This window comes from Calidris pugnax, unplaced genomic scaffold (assembly GCF_001431845.1).
Source record: "Calidris pugnax isolate Ruff unplaced genomic scaffold, ASM143184v1 scaffold44, whole genome shotgun sequence".
Classification (NCBI taxonomy): domain Eukaryota; kingdom Metazoa; phylum Chordata; class Aves; order Charadriiformes; family Scolopacidae; genus Calidris; species Calidris pugnax.
In genome coordinates, this window is record NW_015094506.1 from 21,015,942 (window position 1) to 21,042,066 (window position 26,125).

The 26,125-nt window shown below is 38.4% G+C and overlaps 1 protein-coding gene across 4 annotated transcripts in view; it reads right to left on the reverse strand.

Moving 5' to 3' along the window:
• Window positions 1-8,487: 8,487 nt before the first annotated feature.
• CPSF6 (cleavage and polyadenylation specific factor 6) overlaps window positions 8,488-26,125 on the reverse strand; it is a 30,917-nt gene continuing 13,279 nt past the window's right edge. The window contains exons 6-11 of one of the 4 annotated variants that reach the window (XM_014963637.1): window positions 25,476-25,980; window positions 24,160-24,252; window positions 23,042-23,157; window positions 22,555-22,708; window positions 21,347-21,538; window positions 8,488-13,883 (exon numbers count right to left, since the gene is read on the reverse strand). In XM_014963637.1, coding sequence (XP_014819123.1) covers window positions 21,352-21,538; window positions 22,555-22,708; window positions 23,042-23,157; window positions 24,160-24,252; window positions 25,476-25,980 — 1,055 coding nt within the window. In that variant the 3' untranslated portion in view covers window positions 8,488-13,883; window positions 21,347-21,351. Of the gene's footprint in view, window positions 13,884-21,346; window positions 21,542-22,554; window positions 22,709-23,041; window positions 23,158-24,159; window positions 24,253-25,475; window positions 25,981-26,125 lie in introns of all 4 variants that reach the window. The other 3 variants (XM_014963636.1, XM_014963639.1, XM_014963638.1) reach the window with 3 other exon arrangements.

A 26,125-nucleotide genomic window follows, 5' to 3' on the forward strand; every position in this document is an offset into this window, starting at 1 on the left:
GGGGGGCCGCCGCTTGGGAAGGCTCCCGGGGCGCCGTAGCTCAGCTCGGCCGCGGAGGAGCGGCGGGGAAGGAGGGGGGGAGGGGAGAAGCTGTAGGAAACAGCCAGCGGGGATGGACTGACCCCACGGGAGGCTAACGGGTGTCTGCTCGCTGTAACAAAGCTTGTTAAATGGACGGTTAACGGGCACAAGCTGGAACCTGGGAAGTTCCACTTAAATATGAGAAAAACCTTCTTTCCGGTGAGGGTGACAGCACTGGAACAGGCTGCCCAGGGAGGTCATGGAGTCCCCTTCTCTGGAGATCTTCAAGCCCCACCTGGATGCTCCTGAGTGATGTGCTCTGAGCAACCCTGCTTTAGCAGGGGAGTTGGACCATATGGTCTCTTAGAGGTCCCTTCCAACTCTGACAACTCCATGATTCCATGAAATTCCCACCCCACATGCCCCCTGGGCTTAGAGAGTCCCAGGCTGCGTCCCTGCAAGTTACTCAGCCCAGGAGGCTTCATAGCTGCTGCCAGCTCCCACCTCTCATAGACCTTCCCAGGAGCGGCCAGGGACAGGAGGGAAAATGTAAAGATTCGCCAAGACTGAGGGGTGATGCACACAGCTTCTTAACACCGAGACCACGGGCTCTCCTGTGCTTGTCTCTTAATCTTCTCCCACCCCCTTTTGGTTCCTCTGCTCTGTAGCAACTAGAAACGCAGCTGCTTCAGCACATGGACATTTCCCGATACTTAAAACATCACTCAAAAATTGCCAAATTTCTTGTACAATGTGGAAAGCCATAGGAGGAGAGAGTAACATTATCTCTGAAGAGTTTTGTTTCAACTCTGTCTCAATACCGACAAAAGAAGGAGCTGGCTATCCAAAACTCAAGATTTATTATGAAGTTATTATCAAAGTCCTGGTCTTATTGCTCATCACAAATTCATCACCATTAACGACTCAGCAGTAAGCTGGGTAACAAATGGAGCTCTTGAAGCCACGGTTTGAACTTCAGGGTATCACAGGATGGTTGAAGTGGAAAGGGACTCATGGAGGTCAACTGCTCCAACCCCTCTGCACAAGCAGGGCCACCTAGAGACAGTTGTCCAGGACTGTGACCAGACACTTTTTGTACATCTCCAAGGATGGAGACTCAAGGTCTCTGGGCAACCTGTGCCAGTGATCGGTCACTCTCACAGTGTAAAAAAAAAAACCAAAAAAAACAGAAAACCCCAAACCTCCTTTACCCCCTTTCCTCCAGGCCAGCCCATTACCACCATCAGCACCTTCTCTGTGGCCCATGGCTCAAACCCTTTTACCTCCACCTTGCAAACAACTGCACACTCTTACCCTGCCTTGCACTGTAGTAGAAGGGAGTAGCCTTGTAGCGTTGTCCTCTAGTCTGTCTGCTGATCTCCTCCTTGTTGGTATTTTGTAGGGAACTGCGTTCCCCTTGCTTCTTCTCAGGGCTGGACATTCCCCAGGGGGTCTCCAGCTGCAGGAGACACTCAAAGGTGGGTCAGCGAGGACCAATGGTGGGCAGGGCTCCACACTCTCCCTACAGGACCATTCCTCCCTGCTTTGAGCTGGGCTGGGAAGAGGCTTCCAGGTCACCATCAGGAGTGTTCTGGCTACTGGTGAAGAAAGGGCTAGGAAGGACCGGTGGTGACACATCTGCAGCGATGCACTCCCCAAGAGCAACCCCTGAGGACAGTTGTCACTGCAGTGGCAAAAAGCTCCAAGTAGAGTAGCTGCAGGAGTGGCCATCAGCCACCTGACACCAACCACAAGTTTTTGAGGAGAAGAATAGCAATGAAGGATTTGCCTGAATTGCTTGAATGTTGTTAAAGGGAAAGGGGAGAAGCAGCAGAACTGGAGAAAGTGGCACTGGACACATGTTCTGTGCCTACTGAAATAAAGGAAGTCACCTCAAATGGAGCAGTCTTCAAAGCGGTCACTTTCAGAGTCATCAGTAGGTTGTGGGGAAAAACCTTTGCTAGAACAAGTGGAATGCAAAAAAAATCTGTGTAACAAGATGACATGGGAAGGACTGGAAATGGACGGAATTGTTTGAACTAGAGTGTGTTACTGGTGTTCTGGTCTATAGCAAAGGGCTGGGAGTGCCCTGAAGAAAAGAGGTGCTGAACCTGCTTCTATTGACCTATTTTTGGAGGTGGCTGCGTGTGATCTGCCACCATGAGGTAGCTGTTGAGCCCAGCCTCCACCCAAGCGTGCAGTTTAGGTGAAGGTTTATCATAAGCCGCTGTTGTGAAAGAAATGAGCCAGGTACAGGCAGCTGCTGCTCCTCAGAGAAGCACGTCGTTCAGCTGCCAGCTGCCTTTACATTACACAGCTCCCTCAGATGCCACACAGATACTGGCATATTCCATAAATAAAGAATAACTTCTGACTCCGGAGTCTCAGCAAAATTATCACGGGCCTCAGGTCAATCCAAGATTTAATTCCAGAGTAGTGGTTTTAAATTTGCGAATTTTTTCAAGTTAAAAAGAAGTAGGAACGTTTTTATTCTTGGTAAGGGCATTACATACAACCTCTCAGGAGTTGACCTTGCACATAGAATCCTAGAATGGTTTGAGTTGGAAGGGACCTTAAAGATCATCCAGTTCCAACCCCCCTGCCATGGGCAGGGACACCTCCCACTAGACCAGGCTGCTCCAAGCCCCATCCAGCCTGGCCTTGAACACTTCCAGGGATGGGGCATCCACAGCTTCTCTGGGCAACCTGTACCAGTGCTTCACCACCCTCACAGTAAAGAATTTCTTCCTGATATCTAATCTAAATCTCCCCTCTTTCAATTTACAACTATTACCCCTCATCACTACACTCCCTGATAAAGAGTCCCTCCCTGTCTCTCCTGTAGGCCCCCTCCAGGTACTAAAAGGGCAGCTATAATGGTCTCCCCAGAGCCTTCTCTTCTCCAGGCTGAACAATCCAAAATCTCTCAGCCTGTCACGTCATGCAAGACTTTTCCTCAAACTTCTTCCAGTCCTGGAGAGGATGAACCTGAGCAGGGGAAGAGGCCGCCTGGGCAATCCAGGCACAGCTGGAGGTAGCACAAACCTGGCTCCAGCAATGAACACTCTCCTGCTGTCCCTCTTGCTAGCCCCAACAGTTTTAACAGGCTGTTAATTTAATTTGGTGGTAACACTGTTTTGGTTTTGGCAACTTGCCAGGTTTGGGTTTTCTCGGGGTTTGTTTTTTGTTTTTGTTTTTTAAATAAAGAATTGAATTTTGAGAAAACTTCCTTTCTTCTTCTTCAGTAATGCACCCAAGCCCCTCAGAGTTAAAAATCCAAGCCAGTTATTGCTGTGATGATAACCAAAGAAACACTGAAGGAGGTGATACTGTAGAAGTTGAGTTTTATTTCTAAATTCATTTTGAGTAAAAGGCATAAAATTACCTTTTTTTTTTTTAATATTATCAGTGACAACTGAATGGAACAGTCAGGGGACAACATGAAATTAGGAGGGCACAGTAGGGATCCTACATGACAAAAAAACCCTGTTGTTTTTCTGAAGTATTGTACTGTTACCACTGTGAAAGAAACACCAAGAAAACTTCCCTGGACTCCAGCTGAGATGGCAGGCAGCCAGCAGATAGCTTTAACCATTACTGAGAATTTATACTTACACAGAAAAGCTCAAAATACAGCTTTTCTTGTCAAGAAAAAGGCTAATCACTCTCATCTGTTTTTATAGCTGCTAATAAAACATTGGCCTTCTCTGACCCTTTTCATTCAAAGTACTCTATGTGTTAAAAAAAGAACCCACCACACAATTTAGACATTATTTCCAACGGTTTCTTCTGCAGGGCCCTGTTGCCATTCTACACTGTTCACCATTTTCCTTACCCTGACACTACAGCTCTTTGAGAAGATGGAGGCTGCAGACCTACATTTTGCAAAGATTCCACGCTAAACTATTTAGGAAAGTGAGAACTGCAGTTTTAATTACGTATAGGCTCCAATTAACTTTTTTTTGAGGTGGGAGCCCAAGTGCCTTACAGCTTGGCCCATGAATAAGGATTCTGTTTGGGATGAATGGTCCCTGTTTCCATCCCCTCCCACCAGCGGGGAGCTGTAGCACGTCCAGGCAGAGCCACGGGTTTTTTAAGCGAAGCACAGGCTGCGGATTGTGAAAGGGGGTGAGAGTAGCTGCCCAAACAGGGAGAGGGGATACCAGGGAGCTTCAGAAATCAGTTTTAAGCATCCATTTCACCATTCTGAAAGCCAGTAACTCTACAGAGCTCCCTGCTCCTTCAGAGGTAAACACTGCCTCTTCCACATGGAAACCTACCCATCTTCTGCTGGATTTTGGAGATGTGTTCAACTACAGCCAGTGCACAGATGGAAACTTCCACTGTTTTCAGTGTCAAAGAAAGGCTTCTGAGAATTAAAGTGTTCCTTTCACTCCAAGTGCATTATATAGAAAAACATGCACAGGAATTTAACAGCAGCACACTCAAAGGGCGTTCAAAATAATACGCAGAAAATAAGGCAAGAAACAAGGACTTTTTCATGAGGCGTCAAGGCAAGGATAAAAAAAATACAGCTTGCTTATTTTGTGGAAAAAGGGGAAGAAACAACTGCAATCTTCTTAAATTTAGGACAGTTAAGGATTATGAAATCTAGTTCTGCTGACAAAGCTTATAACTCCTAAGGAGGAGGGTGTGTGGGATAAATGACCAATGTGTGGACTTCAATCCTGCTTCAGCAGGGGAATTGGACTAGATGATCTCTATGGTCCCTTCCAACTCTAAAAATTCAGTGAAATTAACAGTAATTAAGACAAGCAAGGGCTGCAGACATAACAATTAATGAAGTTGTGAATGAAGCAGGAGTGAAGGAGAGGGCTTTTCACGCCGCTAGATGGCAGGAGGAGACCCTCTGACTCCACTTTCACACATGTACACCATTTTGATCTCGTGTGACAGAATACCTAGGGGCCTACCTTCACCATTAATGTACAGGATAAAAAGAGAAAATCTACTCAATGAGTACCAGTGCTAACTTGACTCAAGCATAATCAAAAAAGTATTCAGCTATATATATATGTGTACATATATATAAACACCTGTTTACATTGGGTCGTATCTATAAAATTGGGAAACCCTGTTTGGGAAGAAATTCTGTTTCCATTTCCCACTTATACACAGGGCACAAGGTTTACAAGACTTACAGCTACTGTAGCCTGATAGGAAGCAGAGCGTTAATAAAATTTTCTGCAAATTGTCCAGAAGAGACGGATGAAGAGATTCAGGTAATTAAAAGGGATAGCAATCTTCTGCCTGCAGCACAAAGACCTATATTTTGAGTAATAAAACCAGCCTGCCAATGTTTTTCACACTGCCTCCCCAGCATCAGTACAAGGGCAGAGTAAGAAAGGCAGAAAATTTTTGATTACTTTTGAACAGCATACACTTTACATCTCAGCATTAAAAGAGTGAACTGACCAGCATCTCACTGATTCCTGTATTACATGACCCAAAGAAAAGGGAGTTTCTTCTCTGACTCGCTTCCAGCTGAATCAAACTCAATCAAGGGAAGCTTCACCCGCCTCGTTAGCACCAGCCCTTATCCCTGCCTTGCCCACAGACAGCATCATCCCACCTCTCAGCTTGCAACATCCTTGAAATGAAACCTGCTGCCCTCCCCTCGCTGCCGCTGCCCCCGGCTGCTGCTCTGCCTGTCACTAATCCCCCCCCTCGCCTCCGAAATACATTCCCACCTCACTTTCGCCTCTTTCTGTTGCCCCTGTAAAGGATCTCTCTTGTACAGCTCCCAGCAAGTTATTTCTCTTCAATGTGAACCACGCTTATCTATTTCCAGCCATTTACTCACATTTTTCAGCAGAAATCACTTGCTTTTGTATCTTTTAAGACGTGAAATTGTTAAAAATTCAATGCAACTGATACACCTTCCTCCTCTTCACTCCTAGTCAACTGCCTATCTCTTACAAAGCAAACTCTCCTGAGCAGCAGCAACCTTACCTGCTCTCGTAGAGTGCGAATGAGCATTAACTCTTTAAAATTAAATTCTTCACTATGTTTGGAGTAATCTCTAGTTAGCCAAGACGCATTCAGAAAGTCAGGTAGATGTGTCATGCTTTTAACTATTTTAAGATATGCCAAACCCACTGTAAGAGGTGAAGTGCTGAGTGTGCAAACTATGTTACTTTCACACATACACCATGTTACCAGCTGGTTACCTTTGGAAAAACAGACATTAATTTGGCAAACATCTTTCCCAGTGGATTATCTGAGAGTATGACGCTACAGGCCTTAAAGAGGACCTGGGTAATTCCTGGTGCAAAACAGAGGTTCTGGCCCCAAAATTATTCAACCAGTGTTTCCTTGCCTAGTGTGTCATGATTTGTTGTAGTCTAGCATTTCAGCACAAGTTGGGAATAAAGACATTCAGGTGCCTGCATCTGATTTTCCTGCAATACTGTTTGTAAAAAAGCTACACAGCTGCTACAACCTCTACCTTCCTTTACTCAGCCTGCACAAACAAACTTACCTTTCACAGCTTCACGCAGACTTTGCTGATTTTGGAATCTGATTTACTTTCTGCTGCTCTTCTCTTTTGCAATTTGCCATCTCCTCTGGACCAGCTGCAATATTATGAAAAGGGTTGAAGGATGAACCAGGAGAGAACAAAAGAACAGCACTTACACTCTGAAACTGAGCATCTCTTCCTCTCCCTGAATCTAACAGTGGTCAAAAAGGACACTTCCAACTAATTCTATTCCATTCTGTTCACTCAATGTCTGCTTCCCTGCAGGTGCTTGGGTGCCTTTCATTTGCACAAATTTCAAAAACTCAAGTCTCTCCCTCATCACTAACGCTCCTCTACTGGTGGAAACAAAGCAAGATGCCAGCTTTGCAAGAGGAGAGAGTTCAAGAGTGGCTTCAAGCGAGGCTGGGTCAGAATGGGTGCAGCACCAGGAGACTTTTCTTGGCATGAAGACATCCAGGGGATCCTGCTGTCCCACTGCCTGGGCAGCAAACCCACAGCAGAAGATCAAGCACACCAGAGCTACCTCACAGGAACAGCTCCTGCAGTGCAGAAACCTCTCTTCAATTTTAAGAGCCAACAGGTCACAGAAGAGACTGCTTTGGGCATCAATGCCTTCCACATCCCTCTCCTCCCCAAAACCTGCCAGCCAATGTTAAGGGGCACACAGTGATGTTCCTCGGCCAAATACAGCTGTGCTCAGGAACAGGTTTATCCTGGTGGGGGTGCTTCTGTGTTTCCTTTCTGTTTTTCCTTAAGAAAAACCTACCTCTAGCCCTCAAAGAATAGGGTAGATGGGAACAGTTAGCTCTCTCTTCTGAGGCCACTCATCTTGCATGAAGAGGTGGCAGAGAGGAGGCTTCTGCACTGGTTTTCACACTGCTGGGCACTGGAGGAATGGAACAAGGGAGGACAGTAAGTCTTCTGCTGAAGCCTGGATTCCAGCAGGATCGCTCCCCTCCAGCTCACCTCAGGCTCTGAGCTTTTCAATCTGCAGCAGCTACAGAGAGGACAGTGAAAAAAGCTGGATACAAGGTTCTTTTAAGTAGAACTGAACATGAAACGGCTTTCCTAAAAAACATCAATTTCCTTGTCTCTGAAGGGTGGTATTTTCCCCAGAGAGCTTACGTGGAAGAAAAAACAACCCATATTGAGAGCACTTACCGCCCTCCTTCTTCTGATGCCATTTCAAATCAGACCTTGATGATCAGGCATCCTGGTTAGTTAACCTATGTCTGGACACTTCCACAACCAGTTCATCCATGTACTACTGAATCCTCACCGTTTACCTTAGAGTATAACATCCTATGGTTTTGGGGACAGGATGATTTACAGTTCTCTTCTATTCAGCAACAGGAACTGCTGAACACCCTAACCTAGAGGAAAATTGCAACAAGGTATTTTAAAATGAAATTAGCAATTACAGAAACTGTTTTCCCTCCTGGTCTCCACCCAGAAGCAAGCCCAGAGTCCCTTGAACCTCACCAGCCACAGCCCAACACTCCTTCCACCTCGGTCCGAACCTCCACTTGGTCACTGAAGCTGAGCTGCAACCCACACTCGTCTAGTTAAAAACCCAGCATAACTGTGAAATTCTGACACAGTGCAGTCAGTGGCCAAGTTAATGTTTTCCTATCCTGTTGCTTGCTATTTTGAACAATTAAAATGTGAGTCCTTTAGAATAAGTGACTTATTTTTGTTATTACAAGTTTAGAGCACTAGCCAAAGAAATTCAGGTTCATTTTTTAATGACTGTTTTATTTCCTCTACACAGACCTGAGAAGGACAGGAGTTAGTATGAACAACACTATTTCTAGATTCAGAAATAATTATAGCACTGAATCCAGCTATAACTACATTAGAATGTCCACATTTAAAGTTTTAACGTCTGAATATCTGAAAAGACTCTGACATAATGACCACTGCAAAGATATTAGACAAGCTGAAATGAAGACAGACAAAAGTAATTTTTTTATATAAAAATGGTCTTTATTTCTTCAATACATGGTAAACTACTATTGCAGTTTAAGACCAACACAAAAGTTGGACAGCAAATTGCTTAACAGTCTCCTAAAGGCTGAAAAAAAAGAAACCCATGAAAGCTAGAAGTTATATTGTATTTCAAGTATAACATCTAAAAATGATGAGATGATCCCTAAACTGAACTAAGTACCTCTGCTGAAAATGTATTAAAATCTGTATTTGCTAGGATACCATCTTACCTTGTCGAGAAATACAGGTCTCCAGAAACTCAAGTATTCAACAGACTCTTTGGCCTGCCGGTATCAGGAAAACTGTTTACTATATATATATATACACATAAAATGCTTTGGAGTCAGGCATTCTGAGACACATACATCCATTTCCTTACATTTTTCATTGTAGTTCTGCGTTCCAAAACTTATTCCAAAACAAGCCCCCTCTCCTGTATTTCAAAACCATTTCTTGAATAGTTTACTTGTACATCCTTGTGCAAAATGGAATCAGGAAATGGAATGGTACAGGAAGACAATACAGCCTTTTGTTTAGAAAGTCAGCAGTGCTGGTAATAAGTAATAAAAATGTTACGGTTTACCAAACAGGAATGTATTTCATCTTTAAAACACTTGGGGGGTTGGGTTTTTTCCTTTCTTTTTTTTTTTTTTTAAAAAAAAAGGATATCTGCAGTAGTAAGGAAACTGAATTTGCAATCACTTGTATTTATAAAAGCACACACATTCCTCATTTTCTTACATTTGAAGATCAAGGGAATGTCTGTTTCATAATGTAGTAATAATATGCACAGATTAAAATATTTTCTATTACAAAATACAGTATACAAGAGGGTGAGGCCAAAGTCTATTACTTGGATATATACTCCAAAGTGTTAGCACTGAAGAATGAAAAATCACATTACATGGTATGAATAGATGAGAATTTTTACAACTTAAATGCTCCATTTAATTGGGATCAAAGGTATACTGTTTACTATTTTCAAAAGACTTCAATAAAATTAGTGTATTTCCAAAGAAGTAAAACCCGCAGCAATAACTGAGGTTATAGAAAGGATTCAAGAACTAACAAGTGCATAACATATCAAAAGAATGAGATGCTTTATCATATTTTGTCCAACATGGGGGAAAAAAAATAATCCCATGAGAACATCAAATAGAAGAACTTCTAAGCTCCAAACTGCTGCTTAGTAATTCATCCTCTAAAGCTTAAATCAATCTAAAAAGTACACAGCATGTCAGATCTTAATGCGGAGGGGGGGACGGGACGGAAACCAACAAAACCCAAAAAACACCTCAAAACGCCCCAACCCACCCCAAGCCTGTCTGCAATATTAATTGCAAGTCATCACAGTAAACAGTTGCAAGAGACAGTATTTCTGCATAAACATCATGAGTAATTAGCATGCTGCAACCATTATGTTTAAGACCTATGCAGTCAATTACCAAAATAATTTAAACCCTGAACAAATCCCTGTTGCTTCTTTCCAGGTCAAAATACTTATTTTGGAAAGAATTCAATCTTCTTTAAGTAGCTGCACACTGACCTGCACTTTCCTTCTCTAAGATCTTGAAGGTTTTACATTTCAATGCAGAAGCAATTTAGTGTCTTGGATCTCTGAAGAGTACCAGTCTTAAACATGCGTGTTTTGTATGTGACACTACATGACTAACAGTATCTTAATGAGCATTGTGTTAGGAAATTTAAGGCTGTATCTCAGTTTACAGAAGAACCAATTATAACTTTAAGAGGCTACATATAAAATTCGATAAATAAAAATAGGAGCAAAGTCTGTTTAACCTGTACACGGAGAGCAAGTGGATAAGAAAAGGAAATCAGGAATTAAGTATTTCTATAAAGAATGCCATGTATTTTTTACTAGAAACACAGATGACAAGTATATACAACATTTAAATCTCCAATTATCCATATACAACTAGGAAAACATTTACAAGGGTTTGGGTATGCAACTAAATAATCAGGTAAAAAAATACAGTTAGAAAAACTAAGCCTCACCAATTTCAAAGGAACAAAAATAGAAAACACTCACTCCTTAAAAAAAAAAAAAAATCAAGCTAATACCTAAATTTAATACAATACCTCGTGTAACACAAAAACGGCTATCCAAGCTTATAGGCCACACTGTAAATAAAAATTTGCAGAAGTTCTGACAAACGCTTTTCAAAAATGCAATCAGAACTAAAATTATTGGCACAGAAAGCAAAAAGGGAATGAGGAAAAAAAGACTGTACAGTTTCCAAAATGCTATGTTCTTCTTTTAAGAAGTATTTTTGACCTGTCAAAACGTATAGTCCAGTAGAAATTTTAATTTAAAAAAATTCCTCTACTTCTAAAAAACAAACCTCCAATAAAACAACTTGTTGCTAAAGCATTGCCACCCCTAAGCCACTACTTGTTGCTTTTGTCTTTCAAGATAAAGGACACAGCCTTAAGATGTTATTTTCAATGTTAATTATAACATCAATATTTGCAAGAAATAAAGTACTTTCTCACAGACTATTTTGTCCTTTCATCAGCAAAAGGAGATGAAATACAACTGGATGAATAATAAAGAGCACAGCAGTAGCCATCACGGCATCATCAGTCAGGAAAGTTACCAAACTGCTATTTCCCAAGCACGTACAGGAAATTGCCAGTAACATTTAATAAACCAAAACCTGGTAAAAATTCTATTACAGATCAGTTATACATGATGTGCATTAGACATATTCCTTTTTGGTGTCTATCAGGGTCTTTGGATTTTTTCTGTACATTTTTTTTGTTTCATTAAAAAAAATTAATTAAACTCACAGTAACAAGAGAGTATTATCTAAATTGCGACACAGTACATCTATCAGTTAAAACTAAGTGTTCGGAGAAAAGGGCAGAAATAAGGGGCTTCATACGGAGACCTCATCTCTCAAAATCACAATGATCACTCAGTTTAACTTCTGTTACTTTCCCCCTGCTATTCCCTCCCTGCCGCTTCCATTGCCAGCAATGGAAATCTGTATGCGAGTGAGAAATTATACTTTGTGTTAAAAGAGCAACAGTCTCCTTATATCTATTTCCATGTGGAGTAAAATATCAGTTCCTGCATAAAATGCTTATAAATTTACTTTTTTTTTTATTTTGAGATTTAATAGATCTATGCAATGGAACATTACTTACCTGCTGCCTCTCCAGTATTAGCTATTCCCCATGTAACAGCTACAGGCAGGTTATTTCTTCCTTAAACTTATTACACACAGCGGTAAACAATGTTTTTAAGTAAAGAAAAAAAAATTACAACAGTGCTGTTCTGTTTGTAACCAACACCTATTCACGAAAAGCAGGAAACGAGTCATGACTTGGTTGATACAGCTTTTCAGTTTTACAAAATTTTAAAAGGCAGTTTTCATTTGCAAACAGGATTAAACAAACATGTCAAATATCTTCTCAGTAGCAAATAGTTCAATAAACACCAGTGATCCCATGCATGAAGAACTGAGGTACACAATTTTAGGGGGTGGGGTGGGGGGGGGAGGAAATGGGGGAGAGTCTGAAGCTGTAGCCAAATCCACTAGCATCAACCTGGCTGCAGGAAACCTGGCTGAGTAGGTGACAAAAATATTAGAGCATTTCAGACTTTTGCAAAACTTTTGCAGTTGCACAGGCTGCTGGTCCCAACTCAGTAAAGCATAAAAATCACTCACATATGCAAAAAAAGGTACTTAAAGCGTATGTTTACATTCCTTGAAATCTATGGAGCGTAAGCACATGCTTTAAATGCTCTGGAAAACCAAATGGATTTAAGTGCTTTCCTGAACAAGGTAATATTTTAGGCTGGCTGTAAAATGTTCAAAATGGGTAAAAAAAAGAAATCAAGAGTTGTCTAAGAGTTGCCTCGTAAAGCCATCTGAGGTCTTGAAACTTAACTTAAAACATTAAGTGCAGCTATTTGAATAAGTGAGAACTCCAAGAATAAATCTGTTACATAACGATTTCAATACCCTGAAACCGAGCCTTTGTGCAAGGCTGCCACAAACTGTGTTTGCAACTTGTATGAACTTTCTGTTCACTTGCATTTCACGCTTAATGAAATTTTAAACAAATTCTTATAATTTGAAGTCAACTTTCACTCTGAGCTCCAATAATTTGTTTTTAGGTAAATTTACAAAACCTCATCTGACAGATTTAATGAGCGCCATTTAAATATTGCCCATCACTAAACAAGGACATACAAGTGTACCTTCTCTTTTATATGCATGTGTGAATAAACTCTGAAGTATTAAGAAAATATGAAACCCATAAAGTCTGAAAAATGGGAACATCTGGTTTCTTCTGGCACATTTCTAATATACAACTATGTACAGACTGCTACGCCTTGGGGGTGAAGGGGGAACACACACAAGCACTATTACTATAAAACTGTAAACAACTGCAGAGTTTTGTTCTGTTTCTTTTTTTTTTTTTTTTTTTTTTAAAGCTAACCTTTCCACCCCTTATCATGGACAGTTTAAGTTCATATGAACAGTTGAAGTTTATATTAACTATAGTGTCAATCAGGATGAAGGCTGTATGAGGGAGAAAATTTTCAGTGTGCTAAAAATCACAGACCTGGGACCACATCTCCTCAAAACAACAGAAGACAAAGAACTGCAGTTTTTACAGTTTTATATGCCAATTAGCAAATTCACAAGCCACCTAGGTAAACACTGCTAGAAAGCAAAATAGCATTAAAGGTTTTATGTAACCACCTATTTTCATATCAAAATTGAATGTGTGAGAGCAACATTAGTATGTTTAACTCACTGAATGCAAGATTAGGTTGAGGCATATGCAAGAACTATTGCAATGTTTTTAAAGACAGCATCAATGTTTTCATTGTAACATTATCTTTAAATATTGCTGAACACAAGACTTTCCCTGAGGTGTAAACATCAAATAACTTGAACAGCTTTACACATCAGCCCCATTAAACAGTTTATTACAACACTACATCTACTGTAATCAAAGTGGTGCTGTGTACAGACATTATCATATGAACAGTTTAACATGAACAAACTACTATAAAAACAAGCATTTACTTGACTTTTTTCCAATTGCTTGCACATTATAATTGCCAAATGTATATAACCAGTAATAAAGTTGCAAAAGCTATAAGGTTTAAATCACACAGGTTTCCCTCAAATAAAACAGTTAAGCAACATAAAAAGGTAAAAGAGCTACTGGTTACCATGTATGCAGATTTGCTTTATTCAGATCTATTCCTGTTCATTTTATCCATGAATCCTTACAGGCTCAGTTCAATCACATGAAGCAAACTGCTGGACAAGCATCTTTCCTTGAAGAGTGTATCTTGTCTTGCACGCTGTTCCTCTTCCTTCAGCTGTAATGTGTCAAAATTTGTGATGTAGATTTTGCTAGTCCCCATAATACACAGAAAATTGTTGGCTTATCTATACATAAACGAGTCGTGCATCTACTTCACCATAATGTAAACTAACACAAAACGCCCAGAAGCAGTAGCTATTTGTTTCTGCACTAAACTGTTTATAACACAATAATTAAAAATAAAATTAAGGTTGTTGTACAACAAAGTTGTAAGAATATAAATTTCACAGTTGAAGTATTGAATGATAAAGAAATAGCTACTGTTCCTGTGACTGATGGAAACATTTATGTAGAACATTTCCTAAAGTATGCATTCTTCAAGAGTAAACAAACAAGCACGAAAGGTAATTTTGCCACTAGATTTTTACATTTTTACCTGCCCACTTACAGAAATGTTAAGCTGGGTTGACATTTAAGTAATGCACTGATTGTATAATGAAGTGGATGGCTCACAGCTCAGTAACATTTAAAAGTGCACAGAATCTAATACCAGTTAATTCAAAATTTTCAGCAAGCAGGATGGGCTTGCTGAATCTAAAAATACACGCTTGCAGTTTAATCACAAGAACCCAGTTTTCAAATAATACAACATAGAACTGCAGGTTTCCTCACCTACTTGCCCTAGGAAAAAACCCCAAGCCCTACTTCCTACTCTAATCTATTATAGCAAATAAGGAACCACACCATTCAGAGTAAATTACTGTGTAAGAGTTCACAAAATACTTGGGATGGTATAATTCCATACACTGGATTTCAGTTGAATTCCATTACAAAACAATTAGCTATCTTCATTTCATTAATAATTCACAATTTCAACATTCAATCATTTCAAAATCGTTTAAATCAAATTGTTCAAAAAACCAACACATTAAATTGTTCATTTGAAAAACAAGACATTTAGAGAAGCAATTTCATGAACGTGCACCAGTACACAGCTGTCAAATATTCTTCTACCAGTATAATAATTTCAAAGCAGTTGGGAAAACAAAGTACTGAATTTTTTGCATGAACAATTGACACATTTCCTCCTTTCCTCAAAGTGATTGTTAATAATAACTTTAAAAAAAAAGTATAACCCAGTAGGCTCCATATACTACAGTATGCACAGAAATTAATCCAAATCCAAAGCAGTGACTGGAATTTCTTTTCTTATTCACGGACTTTGTTCCCAAGTTGTGTATGTTTCAACCAGTAACTACATTTAGGGAAGTTCCTTCCCCAGATACCAAGATTTCCATAGGAGTTATATACTTTTAAAATTAATTAGTATCAAAGTGCTGCCTCCGCCGGAAGCTGAGTTCAGAGCTGCGAGCTGACTTGCAGAGTTGCCAGCACAAACAGGCAGGGGAAAAAATCCCAAGTATTTTAGTGGAGAAAGTGAGGCCTATGACAGCTGTGAGACTGCAGGTCAGAATTTGCTGCTCTCATCATACAATTGCTGCGGCAAGAATTATGGATCTTTATCACTTCTCTGGCGACAGTTAACAGATCCAAAGCACCACGTATATGATTTATAATACTAGCACCAGAAAGCTTCAATTCCTGGGAATAATTTTGTAGATTCGTAAGGGTACTTACGGAACTACAGGAACTTTAAAGAATTGATTTAAAACTGGATTTAGGATTAATACTTTTCATTATAGGGCTCTTAAGATGGTCAGCACCACACTGAACCTTTATTTTAAAAAAAACATGACCAACTAAAATCCAAGTATTCTGCCACTATTTCTTGGCAAAACCAGAAACCTTTGTGGTTCCAAAAGGAAGAAATAAATCCGTATGGATTATACCTTCATGCTCAGCCCTTTTCAGTATTCTACAAGCAAGTAGAATATTGAAGTAAGAAATAACTAAAAAAAAAAAAAAGACTAAATCTCTAGTCAGTACTTCTTGGCAATGCTGTCTTCCATCTGCCTCAAGCTATCTGTCCCAAGCATGTGTTAAGTTTGTACAATTTAACACCGTAAAGCAATCAGTTTCTCAGCATTTCTACTAATAAAACCCAAATTTCAGACTTATCTGTTAAATAGTTATTTTGTGGTTTTAAAGTTAAGGTTTTATGCCAGAACATTTCACAAATGAAATCCCAGAACTTAAGTGATCAAACATTTTTGTATTTATGCAAGATGCAACTTGAGCATCATTTTTCACAAAGACAGACTCTTACAACAAAAACCAATAGATTTCTTATATATATAAAGCATCTTGCAGTAGGAATTATTTTTTTTCCTTAAATTCAAATTATCTAAATAAGCATATAAAAACAGCTTTTAGAAGCGTAAAAGTTCTACAGTAGTTTAAAGCTGTATGCGCATACACCAGTCAAGTTTAGTAGTGTATTATGATATTTTCAGAGACTGAATTTCAGTCTCCCAATTTATTCACATTTCAGTAAAATGCATGATATACATTTGTCATTATATTCTTATAGCACCTAAAAATTACTTCATGTAATTCTCCTTTATTTTATTTTATTCTATACATAAAGAAAAAATACACAAAGCAAAATCCCACATAAAATATCAGCTTGCAAGCCCAAAATTAGTTTTAACGTAACCTACATTCCAGAACATCACAAATCTCCAAATTCTGTGATGCTTTAGCTATAACACAGTGAGAAAGAAGGAATTTCAAGCTCAACTCTGTATTTGTCTTTCTGCATGTAAGCTGAGGTACATATGTGATTCTGTTCATCATACACGTACAAACAGACTATTTTACCACCACTACAGTTCACCTTCTTCCATTTGTTGCATCCCTTCCTCCCCCCCATTATTAGTGTACTTACCTGGTATCTTTGTTCAATCTTAGTGTACAATTTAAGATCAACACCAGAACAATTTTCTGATTTTATAAATAATTTTACATGGGAAGAAAAATAACACTCCCAAACTGGTTTAATTCATTACATGTTTTTCTCCTACCACCCCAGCCTGTCTATTCACCAAAAATAACTGATGAACAGAGAGGTGTGTTCAGAAAACTCAATCTTTAGTTTACAAATTAAGAAGATGTGAATTATCAGCAAGTATCTTTCACATTAATATATGAGGAAGACACAAAAAGGTAAATCAGGCTGCCACAGGAAAACATAAAAATGAAGATCTCTCTTATTTCTCTCTTTTTTTCTTTTATTCTTTTGTAACAAGAAATCTTAGTTCTCAAACCACAATGAGCAAAAGGAAAAAAGGAATTTGTTTGTTCTTTGGAGAACACTGCATTAAGCCAACATTTTCACTTGCAAGTAACTTTATGTTTCAAATGCTATAAAGCCTTAAAGCTTCTTGGGGAACTTTCACACAGGTCAAATTTATCAAAACTACTGGTTTGACAGGATGTAGGGAACACAAAAATGTAAGCGTGTCTATAAACACCTCAGAAGACAGTAAAGTTACAGCAACATGTTCATGGAAAAAAATAATAGAAGTTATGCAGTTACGCATTTGAAAATAAACAATAGTGTATTTCATTTTTTCGATTCATCTTATCACCCTCAGGAAAATGAGAGAAATCACTGAACATTAACTATGTTTCCATAAAGCACCAGTAGTCATAAAATAGACTTTAAGAAGCACATAAAACAGTGGGACCGCTTGCCCCTTTCACTCTGCAGTGGATTTCAAATACTGAATCAGATGCACAAAGCATGATTTCTCTGATGAATGCTAAATGCAATAGAAGCCCTAGTGCGAGCCCTACATATGTTCTTCCTAAAAAATATACATTATAAAAAAGAGATGTTATGTAAATAATGTTCATAATAGCTAAGTACTAGTAAGATCTGAAATAATCCGAGACAAGTACATATACCCAGGTCTTGAACAATGCCACTACAATTCACTTAAAATTCTGTTATTAAATAGAAGCTTATTATTAAAATAAGTTACAAAATTAGGCATTTTCTTATTAATGTACAAAGTTTCTTAAAAGGCTAATTGCACACTTCACTTGATGTTTAAGTGGTTGCTAACACAGTTACAGGATAGTTCCTACTCATACAGGCAAAAATAAAATGAGTATTATTTAAACTATCAGTACTGTTTCCCCTCCTGACACCAAAAAATTTCCAACCATGTTAGTTTTTAGATCACTCCAAAGCTGAAGCTATTTCAGAGAGCTGAGAGCCATTTTTGAAGCAGCATATGAGCCTCAGAAGTACATTAGACTTAGAAATATTTTGCTTACAGTGGTTTGAGAGCAAAAAAAATAATCAGAGGAAAACCATGAAATATGGAGTACAAAGTCTACATACATATCAACTGTTACAATGTTAGTGTGCTTTTGTCTTTGCAATTCAGTCTAAATCCAGTTTAAATAGGAAATAATCAATCAACCCAATAACAAAAACATAAAATGAAAAACTTAACATTCAGGAGTTATAGAAATTCAGACAGATTAAGATTGGGACAATGTATCAGCTAGAAACACATCATTGAGTATCAGTTAAACTAAGAAAAAAAATATTCTGTCTAAAAAAAAAGTCAGGACTCATGCTGATGAAGTTATATTACTATTCTGTTTGTACACATTAATTTTGCTGTTAATCCTTCTGAGTATCATTCTATTGGATTCTTAGTTTTCTTGACTAACACAGGTTAGAAATTTTTCTTAAATCCATTGTTCTCTTTTATATCTACAGGCTTTCTACAAGCAAAGGCAAGATGTTGCAAGGAAATATTAAATTTATAGTAATTCTGTAGAATGCATTATCAATGTACGTGATGCCTTACTCAAATGAAGGCACAGAATCTTGCAAGAATTTAATTTTAAATCATGAACTGTACAAACAGAAGTGTAAATACCTGCTATGGTACATCTAAAGAGTTTTATTGTTATAAACACATTTAGTAAGTTATTCCAATTTAATCCATCTCTATGAATTTAATACAGTACAAACTGAATTTCACTGTATACAAAAATGTTCACAATGGACCTTTAAAATCCTCCTGAACTAGATGTTTAACACTTTTTAAAAAAATGCCAGTACAGTATCACAGTTATGACTATAGGTACACAATAAGGAGAAGTTATCTGGCATGTTATCTGGCAAAACACAGTAATATGGGGAGTAACTCTTTTCAGCACTGCTGATATTTATTAAATGACTGAAACTGTTAAATCCATTTATGATTATTAATCAATGTAAAGAACAAAACAAAAAAAATGTATGGTAACATACATCTTAGTGAAAATGAAACATACAAACCAGGAGATACTCTTTTGTGTGTGTGCGTGTGTGTATATGTAAAACCAGAACTACAATAAAGCCTTTCTTCATTAAGACAGCAACAAGACAAAATGTTTACAACTTAACTTTAAAAAAATACCAAATGCTTTCATTTACATGCAGAATACTAAATGTTCCTTTTAAATCAAGTTCTTAAGACCTATTTTCCTCTTTCCATGAGTGAATCTTACCTATGTAACTCCTCTGAAAGAAAAGAGAAGTCCCAGCACACAACAAATTTGAAGTTGCATATATAAATCCCACCTGAACTGAGACTGAAACCACAGTCTCGTTTTAAAATTGTGCTTTGGAAATTATAAAATGCCACCTAATGCTATTTGGTATGTTTTCTTGGAGTGACAGGGTAGGGAATCTGTACTTGGCACAGACACTCCATATCTATGTGCACAACACTTAATAAAGTATGCCAAGGATAAAAAAAAAAAATGTCTTAAATTCCAGGTTGTTAACAATTTTAATTATGGTTTGCTCATCCCCACCAGAAGAAAACACTCTGTAAATGCACTCATCACTCAGCTCAATGGTTACCTTGTATACATACCACAAATACTCATTTATTGTAAAAAGTAAAAATCCAGTTCAACAAAAGAAGCTACATTTACTCGTTAAATCTGTTTTTCCTGATATTTTACAATTAAGAACCACAGTTGCTATCTTTATGCAATTCCAGAAATATTTCTACCAATCCATTCTTTATGACCAAAAAGTGGCTTCAACAGATACATACTGACAACTTTATTTCAGCTGCCACATTTCACCTTCCTGTTTAATCCTTTGACTCCCCTCCTCTAAGTCGGTCACTGCTTTGTGTGTCCCTGTTACCATATGAACCCAAGACAACACTCCCACTTAATACTCAATAGACCAGAGCACTTAGTATCACAATTTGTTGTCTCCCAAAGGAGTCAGTGACATAAAAGCCTGACTGAAACACCAACATTTAACTAATACTATATTATATTTTATATTATTTCTGAAAAGTTCTGTTCTATTTAACTTCTGTAAATGAACTTCCATGAATAAATACCACTTGCAAACCTGGAAACTAAATTTGAGGGTAAACTGAAGAAATGGAAGTTGGGCAGACAGTCAAGCCTGCAAGCTTCAATTTTAGTGTAGATGTAGAGGGAAATTCTTCTAAAAAAGGGAAGACTACTGTAGAGAAACTAATAGGTAAGTTTTTTTCCAATTGTCAAATATAAGGAATCATGGGTAGCTTGAATTCCCAATCCTCAAAATCGCACATTACATAATGTGACAAACATTTCCATGTATTTTAAAGCTCTCAGCAGTACACTGAAAAAGGTAATATTTAGCATGCTACTCTGTAGCTATTTAGACATTTGATGCAAGTGAGACTGCAAGTATATGAAATAAAAGAACACATTAGTTTGTGAACAACCACAAAAGAAACAATCCTGGCATCATACATTCGTTGACTAGACTTCAGAAAATTACTTTCCTATCAGAGAAGGGAGGGAATGAAAAATCAGGGTGGTGGGGAACAACTCATGTATCTTATTGAAAATAACACCTGAATTTAGCTAGAAGGTGGAAGATACTGACAAGGCACATTTCATAAAATAAAGAGCAAACTATGGCTATATTTCCTGAATTTGATTAAAACTCACTGGGAAAAAAAACAACAAACAAAACAAAAAAACCCACAACACCTAAACACTGTTGTACTTGTGCAAGAACAGCAACTGTAGGTCCATGTGTTCCCTAAATTGAAATAATCCACCCAGAACGTATGAAGGGCTAAATGCTGCAGTCCTTACATAAGCAGATTTTAAAATACAAAATTAGCATTTAAAAATACAAATAAGAAATACAACCAATAAATTTCATATAATTTCTACAATTACAAAGAGAGCAGACTTATCAGTCTAGCTTACTGCTTTTTTTTTTAAGAATTCGTTTAATTACATTTCATACAAACTGCAAACATTAATAGTACCTAAAATTAAAAAGGCAACATGCAAACTGCAGAAGATAATCACGCCAACACTCCCTCCCTCTCCCAAGACCAGTTACCTGTTGTTACTTACCTGTGTTCATGTCAGATGCTGCAAGAAGAAAGTGATTCAGTACATACTGCAGGACCATTTAAATGCAGATATTAATGGTGTAAATAATCCCAAACCTAGGGTAGTTACTTTTAGTAAGTCAGTAACAGTAAAGTTCAAGAACACAAAACAAATGCTCACCTTCTTTAACGATGACGATACTCTCTCTCTCTGTCTCGTTCTCTGTCACGATCTCTGTCACGATCGCGATGCCTCTCCCTCTCACGGCTCCTTTCCCGGTAATAGTCATCGTGACGGTCTCTACTGCGCGATTTGTGGCGCCTACTTTTTTCTCGTGACCTACTATGGTCCCTCTCTCTGGATCGCTCACGTCTTCTAAAAGAAATTACTTCATTAAATTTTTCCTCGAAATAGAAGCCACCTGCTGCATGCCAATTTTGTGTTCTGTTTATGGGTATGAATTTCATCAAAAAAGGGTATGAGAGAAATATCTGTTCGCTGCGATGCAGATGTGGTTTTGTATGTAACATGAAAGATGGCTGGTATAAAAGGTGATGGGTAAGAACTCAGTTACAGATAGTACGGTGTATCCACTTTCTAATCTATCAGGAAACGATACTAGATTCTGCACAGAATGGTGGACAAGGTGGCTGAAATCAGCTGAGGAAACACCACACCCCAAACGACCACATGGCTGCCAATCTGCACACTGACCAAAACCAGCTGTCTTTGTGTTTTTAATAGTCAAGGCCAACCACACTACTACAATATCCAAATGAACTAGAGGCTCATTTTTTGTCCTAACTCTGAAAGGGGCATTATTTAAGTTTTGAAAGAAGTATCAATCTCTTATTTGTACTAGGTAGAAGAGTCCATGAATTCCAAATCTACCTACTCTCAATTTTTAGATCGTATGTATGACAAAGGACAAAAGGCAACAATCATTCTGCCCAACTCCCCACTGGTCCAACTGACGTATTTCTGCTGTGACAAGTGTGAAGAAAATTGCTTTTAAGCAAAATGAAAACTGGCATCAAATATTCTCAAGCTTGATTTTCAATAGCAATTTATAATAAAAATTATGCACTGGACATCTTAATTGATAAAGGACAATTCTATGTTGAAGTCTACACTTTTCAAGAGTACCACGCAGGAACGGACACTAAATAAAACTGAGAGCTAAACTTCAGCTACTCAGATCAATTTTGAAAAAAAGATCAATAAAAGGTAACTGTGTTTGGGAAATCCCTATTTGGTTCTTTCAAACATTTCTTGTGCAATCCAGCAAATCATTAAGCTTCTTACATGACTGTTTCTTCTCTGTGAACTAGTCCTGCCCTACCCCTTCCCTTTTGTAAGTAAGGGCAGATGGAAGAGGAAAGTTTTACCTGGATCCAGAACCATAAGATTTGGACTCAATTCCATGAAGGCAGTCCTGAAGAGAGCTAATAAGTACTTTACAGCGATCATCTGCAGATACTTTGGACTGTTTAATTAAGGAAATTGCAGTTACCAAGGTCTCTATAGCACTTCCATAGTCACCTGAAAATGATACAAGATCATGATCAGAATATTATGCAATTTAAAGCAAAGATATCTGTATATCTGTCATGGTATTACCATTCCAAGCACCCTCTCTTCAACAGCCATCCAGACTGTTTACTGTAGAACCAAATATTAAAATACTATCCAGATCAGTACTCAGAATGCATTCTCAGAAACTAACTGGAGCATAGTACAAAATCAGCTGTATGTTGTACCTAAATTCAGCCTCCTGGAAAATGTGGCTTCAGGACTCCAAACATCCTCACAGAAAAACTATAAACTCTTTTCAGTTGGGTAGAACAACAAACACATTAATTGAATTTTACTAACCAGCACTGGCATCTGACACAGCTCTCGAAATGGCACTGCTTGAGATCGCCCTATTTCTATTCATGATTTCTTCAAATTCTGCTTCACTTAGAGGTGTCCTTGCAGCATCCATTTCTCTGCAAGCAATAAAACTAGTATTTAAAAGGTTAAGAAAAACGTACGAAGATATCATTGCAGTTTTAACAATCCAAGTTTGCAACTTTAAGCAAAGTGACAAACAGAAAAGAAAGCAGGATCTGGGTTTGGTGTTTGTTTTTGTTTTTTTTTTTGTTAAGGACCATGTTACAGTATAAAATCCCGAAAGCTAAAAAAAAAAAAAGTAAAACAAGAAAAAAGGTAAAAAACAATTAAAACATTGCTGTATAAATACATATTCTTGTTCATCCCATCTATTTTGAAGATTCAGCAGCACTTAATGTTGTGCTTCACAAATATTTATAATTTTCATAAAATCCTTGAAGCAGTTATTATCCCAATTGAATGGATGTGGAAATACATGTACATAGGCAATGCAACTTTGAGCAAAATTAGAGATCACTTTTATTAACAGTAATGGAATTAGAACTATATGATCCTGTTTCCCAGATCTTAACTAAGACCAGAATGCTGTAACTTATGAAGAGCAAACATAGTCTATCATCTTTAAAACACTCAATTTTCTGAATGATACTTCAACATTTTACAGCTAATTTTGTTTGATTTTATTTTTTATTTCCAGTCAGGTTCAAGGTGCTCAAATTTGATCTCCAAACCAGTCACAGTGAGGAGGAAGCAATAAAGCAGAATCCTCATACTCATTACGCTTTTTTACTTTAATTATTAGCTACCTATATAGGGTTTCCAAAGTAACAGAAGTCAACCTACACAAAATTTTTCCCACAAGTTTTGCAGTGTCCTATTAGCCAGTCTCTGTATCATATAGAAAATTTGGAGAAATGTGTTAGAGAAATGTTGAGACTGTTAAACTGGCCCACTGCTTGATATTTCTAAAACGGTGTTAGTTCTTCTGGTAGAAAGAAAATGCAGAATAATAAGCAATGCTATCCTCTTAATTGCAAGAAGTGGAACAAGATCCTATAGCCAGTTTAGCATAAGAGGAAATGTCTAAAAATTCATACCTCCCTGAGTTTTGAGTATTATTTTTCGTGTGCCTCCCATAGAATGGAATATGTAATTTTTCTCTTATGGACATGTTATTTCCAGTGAAACGCCTATGATATATAATTAATGACAATTTAAATAGTTATGGATGATAATTTTAACATTATTAATGAAAACACTGGACAGTAAGTTAATACCGTCCTATTCCCCCTCCTTCCCTCCCCAGACATTCTACAAACTGCAGACAACCTCAATTCTGTCCATCAAAAAAATAACCAACACCTTATATTTTTATTGCATTTCAGGCAATTAAGCCAAATGCTTGAATTTCTATACTTTCTGTATGAACACAGGATGTATAGATGCATGGAATTTTTTAAACTTTGTGATAAAAGAATCAAAGCAAAGTGTCTTCGCAGAAAACATTTTAAGCAAGAAATGTGTCTCATGCTAGCAGTAAAATCACAACTGAAAAATCCAAATGTAACTATGCAAAAAGTATCTTACAATTTATCCCATAATCTTATGTGACAAATACAAATATGGTGACAATCAAGAAACAGCAGCAAGACAGAGATGCTTGAAAGCACAGATGAAAAAGATGGTTCAAACAAGATGTTAAAAACTTGACAACTCAAGTCAGAGAGACTCAAGAACTCTGTCCCAGATAGGATTAACCATAGGAAAAGCCACTGCTACAAACACAGCAAGACTGCACCAAACGAGCAGAAGCATCTTGACAGGAAAGGAAGATAAAAGTCCTGCAGTTAATTCCTGCGTGGCTTTTGAGACAAAGACACACTTTGAATTGAATCCTGAAGGAAAAAGGGACAAGCAGAGCTGCTGAAAGACGGTAATGGTATGAGCTTGGCATAGCACTGTACTCAACGTAACGCACACATTCAAAAAGGAGAACTCCAGAGCATTCTAAAAAGACAGCTTGCAAAGCACAATGGTAAAGGTACATGTTAGAATTTCAAGTTAAGACAGAAGCACAACCAGAAGCTACTGCATAAGAAGTGATATATAAGTTTACATGTAGAACACATGGAACGATGACACTGCCAAATACAAACTGAAGACAAGCAGCTCAGAGCTGAAAAGGGAAAGCGAGATTACTGGTGCTCCATTTCAGGATTTTCCTACTGCTACCAACACGTTTCTGAGAGATATTTCACTGAAAGAAGTGAAAAGGGGCAAACTGGAAGACTGTTGGGATCCCTTCCAGTCCTATTTTTCACTATTTCTAACATTTGCATTAGAAGGGAAAATCAAATGTTTCCTACAAGAGGAGTAAACCTGCTACCAAGCACATTGCACCAAAAGCACTCACCTTCCAGGTGGCCCATAGTCACCTCTGTCATATGGTGGAGGTCGGCCATAGGGATCTGTTGGAGGTGGGCCACGGCTGTCTGAAGTAGGTATGCCACTATTGGCAGGTGGGGGGAAGAAAGCTGGATTCACATGTGGTGCAGGTGGTGGAGCACCTGGAGGTGGTCCAGGGAGATGTGGAGGAGGAGCAAGAGTTAAGGGTGGCCCAAGAGGGCCAGGTGGACGAGGGGGAAATGGACCCGGAGGTGGAGGTGGACCCTGCTGAGGTGGTGGCGGACCTGGTGGTGGCCCATAGCCTGGAACTGGTGGTGGAGGGCCTGGAGGAAGTGGCCCAAGTGGAGGCTGACCAAAAGGCTGTCCTGGAAACAGAACGGGCGGTGGTGGACGGTCACCACGATTAGGAGGTCCAGCTAATGGAGGTGGGAGGACCTGACCAGGAGGTGGAGGACCTGGTGGGCCTGGTGGGCCAGGAGGACCTAAAGGTGGACGTGGGGGAGTTTGTCCAGCTAGAAAGGGGAGAAAAAAAAAAAAGAAAAAAGAGAAAAAAAGAGTTAAATATAAAGAAATAAAAGACTTAGCAAAATAATTAAAATTCTTTTGTTTTAAAAATTGTTAAAAACAACGACAAAAAAAACAAACAACCCTCACTGA